The sequence below is a fragment of the Thunnus albacares genome, chromosome 21 (genome assembly GCF_914725855.1).
Source record: "Thunnus albacares chromosome 21, fThuAlb1.1, whole genome shotgun sequence".
Lineage (NCBI taxonomy): Eukaryota > Metazoa > Chordata > Actinopteri > Scombriformes > Scombridae > Thunnus > Thunnus albacares.
Window position 1 is genome coordinate 17448413 of NC_058126.1, and position 11823 is coordinate 17460235.

An 11823-nucleotide genomic window follows, 5' to 3' on the forward strand; every position below is an offset into this window, starting at 1 on the left:
TCGTAAGAGTAATAAGTGAAAATTCGGAATGAATAGATGTCACTTTATTCCCCAAACAGGGTTTACACGGTCTCTGGATCCTACGCAGAAGGGGGCGCACTTAACACAACGTGCCAATCACAACTTTAAAAAACCAAGAAGAAGCCGTTGCTAAGCGACAATTGCACCGCCATACAAAGTGCTGGGCAATATTGACAGTATTTGAGCTAGCCAAACATACTCTAGACCACCTTTTCGCATTTTTTTCCCGCATTTGTCATTCAACAGTCCAGGTAAAGTAACAGTTTCTAATACGCAGGGTATTCTGAGAGTTAAATTTAGAAAAATGTCTTGATTGTATGCCAACGTTTGTCAATTTACTTTGAAGCTGGCAGAATCAGCGTTATGGCCAAAAAAAGCTCAATTAACGTTAAGAAACGTAATAACGTTAACAATGCATTTAACGTTAATCACCAAAAAAATGTTATAATTCATTATTGTGTATGCCATAATGGTAGCTTAAATGTAATAATTCTGTTTAAGTCTTTCTTATGAATCGTTTATAAGGTACAGCAGATTCAGTAGTTGTTACAATAAAATACATCTTTCTGATTGCTAATGCCAAAGTCAGACATAATAAGCTTTACTGCCTTATTTCTTATTCCTTAATTCAAAAGATTTGTAAAATTGATGACAACAACTGCATCTGTTATTGTAAGCTTGTTGAGCCTGTATATATGTATAGATATCTTGTGCTTCAAGTATGTTTTCCTCCATATTCCTCTGAAACTTTCCCTGTGTAACAGCAACATCACTGGATAAATAAGACTAGAGAACCAGAATTGTACACACAATGTTTATTTGGATGGTTTGTTTTTGTCAATGTGGTCTTTTGGTGACCAGGGAGTTGTCACTTTTTGATTTTTTGTGAGATCTGCTATCTGCTAGATCTCATCTACTAATTGGACTATATTGCAATGTTTTATACTGCAGTCATGCCTCCTCCAGACACAATTTACTGTGCCCAGCAAATCAACATTCCTCCCGAGCTGCCAGACATCCTCAAAAACTTCACTAAGGCAGCCATCCGAACACAGCCCAAGGATTTGCTGCTGTGGTCTATGGCGTAAGTCTTAATCTCTGTCAACGTTGGCTTGGGTAGAGGGCAGGTACATGTGGTTGTGTTTTAATCCAATTTTGATCTCTTAAACAATACCATAATCGGTGTCTCCAGGCAGCATAACTGCATGAAAAGGCACACCCTTTTCACCTGTGTATCTATCATCTTTGCATTGACTGGCTATAATTAGATCCCAGGGGTTTCCATGTTACTGCAGTGGTTAAACTATCTGACTTTCTCCAAGCAAAGAAAAAGCACATTGAAAGAACTGGATGAAATTTAAATATATCAAGGATTTTTGTACCCCTGAGGACTGTCATATCCTCTGCTATGTTATTGGCCATTATAGCTTTGCAGTGTTTACTGTAATAGAAAATAAAGTGAGCCACATGGTGAAACAAAAAGAAATTCAAATGTCTCCTGGGTTAAAATATGTTATGCTATTAAAGTAACAACATTAGGTTGTGTTGCCTCTCAGAACTGCTGGAAGCCATACAGCCTATAAATTCACTGTTAAATATGATTTAAATAGTGGAGTAAGATAAGTCACACTATGCCCTATTCATAATAAGAATATTGGTAAACTTCAGACCAAGAAAAGTACAATATATGATTTATTCAACTGATGGTACTCATGGGAACATTAAACATCATTAAATTTGAATAATGTGAACTTATGTCTTATTTACTCCCACAAAGTGTCCTTTTATCACTTAATTTCATTGGCATGACTAGGGAGGAGGTGGGGTGAGTGACAAGTAGAGGATGATAAGCACACTGTTAAATAATGTATGTGTGTTAATAATGTCTGTGTCCTTTCCCAGATACTTCAGTGCGCTGTCTAAAGGAGAGTGTCTGCCTGTCAAGGACAGGCTGGAGATGAATGTCGCCACCCAGAAGACAGACACTGGGCTGACTCCAGGTCTACTCAAGACTCTCCACAAACAGGTATTCTCACAACAGCAGGACAACACATAAGTATGTACTGAATATGTTGCATTTTTCCAGTGTTGCTGCTTTGAATTTGCATCCTGTACTGTATTATATTATATATTATATTTGTTATATATGTCCACATTTGCTTACACTTATATTCTTTTTTGTGTATCCTCATATGATGCTGTTTCCCCATGTGGATCATTAAAGTTTTATATTATTGTAAACCTATTTTATCTCACCTGGGGCATCTACTAGTATCTTAGTGTGGTGGATTCATTAAGAGAACTGAATAATTAATATTTTCTTAAAGGCCAACACTTAAGCAACAGTATGAACCATATGTGAATGCTGCTCTGTTTCTGACTTTAAGCCAGTTAGTTTTGCAGAGTAGATCATTTTTGTGACATTTTAAATTATGTTTACTTGAGAAAATATGAAAAAAAAAACTCCTCTACTTACATACTGTATCTATCCTTACTTAATTGTCCTTAATTATTAATTACTATAGCTTCCCCACATAAAATCAATAAGTAAATGAAATCTTGCTGATAAATAGATAATCAGTACGCACAGCTGCCCAACTCCCAAAATCTAATACTGCTGTTTACATTGGCAAATAATACCAAATTATTAGTCATGATATTTTTAGCCATCTTGTAAACTGGATAACCTCATTTTTTTCATAAAAGAATCATCAAAGAGGTATTAGAGCCTATGTATAATCTCTTCTGTCTCTTTTTTTTTTTTTTTTACAACTTTTTTTCCCCTCCACTCTCCTAACCCTCTACTCCCCCTACCTAATCCTAGCTGTCCCCGGGGCAAAAATGCAGCAAGGAGGAACTGCAGAAGAAATGGAAGGGTCTGTGTCTACCCATGAATCAGTTGGAGATTCTGCTGTCGCTGGGCAGCTTCAGCTCAGACATTGACTGCATGGAGTTCTTCGCCCTGGGCTGCAGTGCTCTGGGAGGGGTGAGATGTTGCATAAGTCCAGATATAAATTCTAATATCACTTTATACTCTTTCTGTTTAGCCTTAAAACCTTACTATGAGGCCAAGCACAGCTGGACATCTTCAAGCAGCCCCTTTTTTGTTCATCTTACTATCTAGTCTTCCAGTAGTCAACTAGATCTAGATATCCATGATCTAGACTTCTCCATCAGGGTCCCCAGGCTCTATAAAGAATGACTGGATAAATCCTTCCCTGACTATGTGAATCCTTGCAATGCTATTAAGCCAGTGCTTTTGCTTCAAAGATGCAGATAGGGCAGTAGAGACAGATCAAAGAGAATTTCTTTAAGCAGTAGTTTAGAAAGGATGCTGCTGTGTATGATGCTGACAAACACTTAAACCACATGAGGGCAGTCATGCTCTGTATTACTGTAGTGAGGCTTTTTTACAACAGTCTATATGACAGTGTGAGCTACTGTGTGCGCATGCAAGTGTGTTAGCAGTATGTGCCTTTGATGCTCAAATGGGATGTCATCGTTAATGCTGAATGCATGTTTTTGTATTCGCGTTTCTGTTTTTTTTTTTTTTAATCTAATCCTACCAGTTCATCCTCTGTGTCTCTGAATACACTTTCTCTTAGACCCTCATGAGTTCTCTGAAGTTTGCATGTGAGATCCTGACAGAGGATGAGGAGGGCGGTGCTGCGAGGATCCCGTTCAGCACCTTCGTCAAACTATACACCTACCTGGCTCACCTGGACGGAGACATGCCACAGGACCACATCGACAACTTCCTCAGCAGCCTGCAGCCACAAGTGTAGGTATCGTTTGTGTGTGTGTGTGTGTGTGTGTGTGTGTGTGTGTGTGTGTGCGTGCGTGTGTGTGTGTGTGTGTGTGTGCGTGTGTGCGCCTCCTCCCCTAGAAATGTAGCGTACCTCACTACCTCCACTTGCAGTACACAGGGTGGATGTAGGCGGTGGAAAATTAGGCTATTTCATATGCATCACCAGAAGAGATGCTACCCAGTTCTCTTTTCTCAAACAGCATAATTATTTTCTTCATTTGAACCAGTTCCTCTTGTACTCAGCTCCAGTCAAACCTCAAAGAAAGTCCTTATTCTTGTAGTCTTTTGTGAATTAAGTTTGTCATATGAGTCATATGATACCTAGAAGTATTAACTGGACTTGCTCTTTAGGCTCATTTGACTTCAAAGACTCATGTGCAATTTACCAGCAAGTCCATTTTCTCTTGTATTTTACTACTTATAGATTTTTTTTCTCAAATATTCCTTATTTATTTTGTCACGTAAGGTCGCAAACACAGAACTCTTGGTTTGATTAGTTCAACTTTTCTTTTAATGTGCTGCTGAACATTACACATTATGGCCTTTACAGTTTCTTCTCATATATGTATAGTAGAGGCACAGTGTAATTGTTAACTAGAACTGCATTACAAAACTACGCCTAGCGTTTCATAAGGGATACATTTTATAAAAAAATGTGGGAAATACATTTAAAACGACTTGAAGCTGAAGGTAAGCTGCCAATATGTCTGACCCAACATTTCTGCCAGCTGATGTTGGTAGGCTAAGAAGCACAGTCAGGGCTAAGAGCTAAGCTGGGTCCCCTGGCTTCAGATGGTGTTCTGAGATAGTGATATTCACTGTTGTGAAAATCCTTATTCTGCTGAGTAGAGCTGTAGCGCTGATGCATTGGTTTCTCTGCCCGACAGCAACAAGCAGAACGGCATGATTCAGGTTTCCAACTTCTACATCAGCAGGAAGTGAGGGACGGAGAGACGAAAAGCAGTGGAGGACAGGAAGGAAGGAATAGAAGTAACAAAATGACAGTGTTCAATTAATAAATGGGCCTACTAATGCTCCTTCAAGCACAGCTGTTGTTTCATTACCTAGAAATTGGTCCCATTAATTGTTAGCATCAGGCACAGTAGGCTATTATTCATCATCGTCCTGCTGAACAGGGCTGCTATTTTGAGTCAGGTTGGAATCTTTTAATGAGCAGCAAGAGAGACACAAAGCTGCCTTACACAAACTGTCAAGTGGAGTGTGTCTATGCTTTTTTTATTGCCTGCTCTCTTATGTCTGGGTTAGCCAAAGTTCATTTATCATACACACAACCTATCAACTCGCAGCCTCACCGCAGTTGGCCTCTCTGCTGGTATACTCATTCCGCCCAGCAGACGAAAAAGAGAAGAGGTAAGGAGATAAGCGCTGAGGGCACAGGAGCCTGATTTTCAGCTCGTGTTAAGCACTTAAAACCCCCTGTGTTTTGTTCACTCCTCCATGCAATATTGGAAATGGGCAAGTACAAATGTACACTCAGACAGGTTTATTACACTAGTCAGCCAACAAAATCACATGCAGGGCCAGGAAATCTCAGAGGCACAAACACACACACACACACACACATGCACCTAGCACATGCTAGAATCTCACACCAACTCTCTCTGAACTTGAGCTCAGAACTTTTGCATTTACACATTGAAGACTGTTTTATGTGTCAGTGTGAGAGCGTAGTCTCTTGTAAGTCATAGAGGCATCATATTACTCGCTTTTCTTATGGACATGTTTCTCTTCCTTACACACGCATGTGCACGCACACAGACATGTAGTTGTGTCATTTTGTTAGCATTTCATCAGACAGGACAGGAAACAGGATCAGTGGGAATTCACAGTTGAGGCACAGTTGGCAGTAGGTTTTAGGGGTGGAAGATACACACAAACACACACGCACACACACACACACACACACACACACACACACACACACACACACACACACACACACACACACACACACACACACACACACACATACTGAAGCTTACCCCTTGCAGGATTGCAGCTGTGGCCGAGTCAAAGGGGATTGGAGAACAGATAGAATCCCTGATAACCTCATAACTGCAGGCTCTCCACCCATATGACACAGGAGAGAAAGAATTTTGTCAGGGCTTAAAACAGTGATCCTTCTGTGAGTCACAAAGTAGAAGTCAGTATTTATTTCAATTTCCAGGACTGGATGACTCAGTTTGAATTCAAAAGTGAAACAGAAAGTTATATTTATTTTCCAGGAAGCCAGGAAGTGTTTTACTTAATCAGGAACTTTCAGTTTATACTGAGGATCTTTAGATCTGTTGATGAACAAAACAACTATACTTTCAGTTCTTTAGACAGTGTGGTCATTCTGAAAATTCAAGTAAATCATAATGTGTAATCATATTTACTTGCACAACACTATGGACTTTCTGACCACATGTTGACTATTACTGCTGCTATCAAAGACGAGGCAGATAAAATAAAAACATTATTTTTGTATTTGTTTTGAAATGTGTTTTTCTATTTTCTCAACACTTTAATGTGTACAGTGTAAAACAGTGAAAAGTTTACACAGAACATGTGCACACCTTAAATTTCTTTGCAACTTGAACTTCATCTTAGGTGCATCCTCCAGTGAAATGGTCATACTATACAGCTCCCATGCTGTATATCCTATTGTTATAGGGTGTTGGAAAAAAAGATGATGTCATTGCAAATATGTCAGTGGTTTAGGAATCTCAGTCAGGGCTGGACCTCGTTGCACAACCGCCATCGTTTTTGAGCTTTGCTCATAACATCACATCTCCAGAGACACGACAAATGTAGCAGGGCAGTGCAAAAGAGACAGGGAAAAAGTGAGTGGACACAAAAGGCTCCCTTGTAGCATTCCTCTCTGTAGCTGTTGTGTAACAGATTTCAGGATAAGGATGCAGAAAAACATGATTCATGCTGTATTAAAGCTGCAGAACGTTGATATTTTATCAGTCGGCTCTACTACTGTACAGCTGTACTCTACTTTGTTGACAGCATTTGTTGAGTTTAAATTGTTTAAATGTTAATGGGCTTTGTTTACATGATTTAATCAGACTAGAATTTGCTGTCAAGCTTGGCTGTTTGTGCATCTATTATTTTTTGAAAGACTAATAACCTAAATTACAAATGATTACAGTATATAAGTCAATAGCATGTAAGCTAAGTGGGACATTTGCATTAGCTGTTCAGTCATATATGTACGGCTTGCATTGTACTGTACAAAAGTATGTCATAGATGGCTAACTATATTTAACATACTGTATGTTCCAGGGAACTCCAAGAGGGGATGATAAAACCTCTTGATTTCATCCATCGAGACGATATGGACTCATCTCCTCCTGACTCATCAGACTTTACCAGAGCAGCCTCAAGAGCTGAATAAGAGCCAACAAAAGAGAAATTTTACAAGTGTAGCTTTATGTAGAATGATAAAAACTGAACCAGATCTGGAAAGATCTGTTGTTGAGTGCAGGGTGCAACATGTATCATGTGTGACCAAAAGAGAGAGTCAGCTGGAAACGCCTACCAGTACACCGATTCTAATGTAACTAATATGCTACAAACAGAAATAGAAAAAGAATGAACATAATGTCATTAGTATCACCCATATTTTCCTCATGGGATGTTTTAAAGCATGGATTTACGCTCATCACTATCTGGGAGCTGAGGTGGGACAAGTAAGAAGAAAGCACCACAGCTCATTATGATAGCATTTTTCTCTTTAAGCCTTATTATCTTCTTAATGGAGCAATGATCTCATAATCCTTACTGTGATGCACATTAGAAGATGCAAAATTAATAACTGAGACCCCAACACCTTGTGAAAAAATATAAATTTACTTTGTGTTTCAAGAGAGAATTTGGATGAGTCTTCCGCTGCTTTCAGTAAACTCTGGGATTTCATGCCAGTGTCCAGCAGCTATTGGAGGGAATGCATTTTAAGACAATTCCACGTTGGTTTCACCATTCAGCCTCACCACTACAGTGACGTGTGTAAAAAAGTGTGTGAAAAGGGACATCATTTAATTCCTGTGCAAGAGGACTTACTTTTTCTTGTCACTCTGTACTGTCACACTTAAGTATTCTACAAAGGACCTCAATGGCTTAACTATGTATGTATGTATGTAATAATGTCTCTATTTATTATTAATACTAGTTCCATCTATGGTCTAATAGTGTTTGTAGCATATTCTAATAACAAATAAAGTTGATTTGTTAAGGCTGTATTTGGGAGTTTCTTTTTACACACATGAGCACACATCACAAAAAGAGCTTAATTAAGGGCCATTGCTGGCTGATTAAAATTAGTTAATTACCGATTGTGGCCTATTGAATTTCTCCTGTTTAGATACCAGCAAAAGCTTTCTCTGTTCCCTGATTTAAGTGTTGTCCTCAGCTTCTGAATAGACTGTGTTGTCTGTTCCGGCCTCATTAACTGATTAAGCAATAATATGAAGAGTTTCTAATCAAGTGTTTAATAATCAGCACATTAGGCCTTTGCTATGAAGAGAGAGAGAAAAAATATTTGCAGGAAAATCCTCTTAGACACAAGCAGCGCAGTTAAAAACCTTGACATAAACACTCACAACTTTAGTCACACATTTACTTAATCATCACACACGAACACATACACAAACCTAAACAGGTCAGTGTTTGTGTGAGGAGGAGACTCATAGAAGATCTTTGTGCGGCACTCGTGCTTCAGGTAGAAGAGACCATGGTGTGTTGGGGTGTTTTGGCTGTTTGTGGTTTAGGAGGAATAAATGAATGCCTGAATGAGGGGAGGCATGCAGGAGCTTGTCTAAACCTCCCAGCAGCAAGGTCATGTTGTGTTTATGAGGTGAATATGGGATGTGGGCGTATAGGAGGTCTATTGAGAAAGGGGATGCTAGAGAAATGTATTATTGATCATTTGTTTGAATTAATTTTCAAAGACCAACAAGTCATTTCAAATGAAGAGCCTTCAAAAGAACTGGTACTTCCTCAGATTTTAAGCAGTAGTTTGACATTTTGGGAAATACGCTTTCTTGCCAAGAGTTAGATGAGAAGATTGATACTACTCTCATGTTTGTACAGCAAACATGGAGCTACTGCCAGCAGCCAGTTAAACTGAAAACAGGAGGCATACAGAGCAGACATATTTGAAACAACCACTTCTGTACCATTCTCAAGACCCTAAGACATGCTTGCTGTTAGAATAAGGTCCGTATAATGTTCAGTTAGCATTTATATTGCTGATCAGATATATACAGCCAAAAATAAGTCTAAATAATGCAAAAATACTGCAACATGCAAGAATGGCTGCTGACTGTTATTTGGAGGGGGATGTAGCTTTGAGACTCTAGACTACCTCATGGCAGGTGCAACCGTAGCTTGATGAACTCCAAACAATTTAAGCTATGATTTACCAGTTATGACTTTTTCATACATCTTCAAATAAATGAAATGGGTTCACATATTTTGCGCCACATGCAGCAAAGAGACAGGCAAGAAATAGCCATCAAATTACACAGTCCTGTTTTTGCTACCCAACTGAATTTGCCATGAAACTACTTTGGTTCTGGGTTAAAAAAGATTTCATATCTAACAGCTTTGGAGTGCCGTACTCTTGCTAAGTATAGTCGTTTGAAAGAGCCTTGAATATGTAATGGATCAGGGACCTGACATAAACCATTTACATCACGCACACACACACACACACACACACACACACACTCAGGCAGTCACAGAAGAGCTCACTGTGATTATCTGTCCAGGGGATCTGTCTTCTGAGCTCAGGTTGAGCTAATGCAATTGGCTCTGCAAGTGATGGTGTTGCTAATGTTGTGCTATTTGCAGCTTATCTTTAGAGTCCCACATGACTTCATGTGCACATCACAGAATATTGATACATCTACGGCAATGTGAGGGCAACAAATCTGACTCTTTCAAGTGGACATGCTGTAGTATTTTATGATATATACAGTACAGTACTGTATATTGCAGTTCACCAGCAAGTGCATTGTGGGAAAGTGTATGTAGGACATATTGGAGCGGATCTGGGATTAAGTCTTCATAGAAACTGGCATCTGCCCTCTTGAAGTGTCCTTGACTGAACCACACATTTCCCACCAGCTGTTTCACTCACCCTGACCTCAGACTTCAAATGAACCTGAGACTAATCTGATGGAGCTGAAGAGTGTCCATCTTAAATCAGCCACTGGTATCAGAATTAATTGTTTTCTGCTATTTTTCTAGAGCTAAATGGGGCTCATTGGCTCCACTTTGTGTGTCAAACAAACCACTGTATGAACAAGTGGATTATTTGGATTCACAGTATAATATTTACAGCTGTCCAAACATGTTAGAATAGAAAACAAAAAATGATGAGACAGAGAATAATGTTGAGGGATATAACAGACAAACCTTTTTCTTCATTGTGGTTACCAGGCTACTTGCAGTGTTTCGTATTACACTTTGCAATATTGAAGCATCAGAATTTTGATGAATTTCATTTCAAAACTCTAGTTACTAGTTATTCAGAAACACCAAGCAATGTTAGCCAATTTTTTTTTTACTGGCAGCAAAGTTGCTTTTATGGCAGCTTTATCCTACTGAACAGTTCATTGAGCAGCACAGGAACTGCTGGCAGATAGATCAGAGTGTACTGGAATACAACTCAACTTTGATTACAGAGTACATTAGTGTCATAGATCACGGACACCGAATGATATACTGACTGTGACATAGACAGCTCTTTGGCTTCTTGTTGTTTTACAGACATGTGCATTCAACTTTATGGTCATTTTGGAAGCTGTAGTTTGTGGTGCTGTTAAATTTTGTTGCATTTTACTTAGATGTGTGTTTGATATTTTGTCCACCACCCCATGTACATCAATGGGGGTAGACAAAATATTAGGAAATACTAAGGATTTTAAATAGCTGGAAATAAATGAAATCAGCCTAATTTTCCCCTAATTTCTGCCCATTTTCTCACTGATTGTAAGAATATTTAAGTTTTAGTTGTTGGACCAGAGGTCAGATCAATATGTGTTATGTTTTCTCAACTGAGTTGTGATGCCTATATGATTTTTTGACATTATATATATATATATAATATTGTTGTTAATAGATTCACATGTACTTTTTTTATGTTACTTTTTCTGAATTAAGATGTGAATGCATATATATATATATATTTTTTTTTTACAACTCTTGAGTCAATAGGCTTAATAGCTCTGGTACTGGATTCCCTGTATATTTCTGGGCCTGAGGCCACTTTAATCTTGAGTCTTGAAACTTCTACCAGAGACTTTTTAACAAACCCTATTGTTAACTGTAGATAAGTCATTTTAATCCATCATCCACTTCTCTGGTGATTGTGTCTTGACCAAATGTTGAAACTTTTCACCGATATATATCTCTGGAAGTGCTAATAGTGACTGTCACCTACACAGCAGTAGACTGATGCCATAGAGATAGAGCAGCCACAGGAGAGGAGAGCTCTCAGCCGGGGGTAGATGAAGGTATTATAATAACAGGTACACACTGGGACTGTTATGCACCTGTTTTTTCCACAGCAGGTGATGTCAGCAAACTGATGTATTAATTACTGAGAAAAAAAAAGACTCTCAAGAATCTCTGTAAATCTGGCTGTGGCATTTAAGTAACAGAATATTGTAGTATTTTGGCACTCTGTGTAGATACAGTAAACACTACCTAGACCAAATAAGAGTAAACGATAATCCTATTTTTTCACTTTAAACTCTGATAGCATTCTGAAGTTTTACTAAAATTACATATCTGTGGATAAAAAAACAATCAAATATGTAAAGATATTATGAGATATTTCGGGTAAAAACAAGAGAGGGTGCAGAGGTCAAATGTGTACGTTGTTAGTATTTATCTCTTAATCCTGCCTTACCACATGTAGGATATCTATAGCAAGGTCCTCACTCACATGCAAACCGTAATATGAGTGCAGCACCTTC

The 11823-nt window shown here is 38.6% G+C and overlaps 1 protein-coding gene across 3 annotated transcripts; it reads left to right on the top strand.

Annotated features, from left to right (window-relative positions):
• Positions 1-140: 140 nt before the first annotated feature.
• Positions 141-7993, top strand: ropn1l (rhophilin associated tail protein 1-like). 3 transcript variants are annotated; one of them, XM_044339417.1, is made up of 6 exons: positions 141-272; positions 970-1105; positions 1924-2047; positions 2846-3007; positions 3627-3802; positions 7124-7993. In XM_044339417.1, the coding sequence occupies exons 2-6, from the start codon at positions 975-977 to the stop codon at positions 7233-7235; spliced, it is 705 nt and encodes a 234-aa protein (XP_044195352.1). In that variant the 5' UTR covers positions 141-272; positions 970-974; the 3' UTR covers positions 7236-7993. The 3 variants fall into 3 exon arrangements, with proteins under 3 accessions (XP_044195352.1, XP_044195351.1, XP_044195353.1); XM_044339416.1 differs by having other exon boundaries at positions 143-272; positions 973-1105; positions 7124-7985; XM_044339418.1 differs by lacking the exon at positions 7124-7993 and adding an exon at positions 4717-4875 and having other exon boundaries at positions 143-272; positions 973-1105.
• The last annotated feature ends 3830 nt before the right edge of the window (positions 7994-11823 follow it).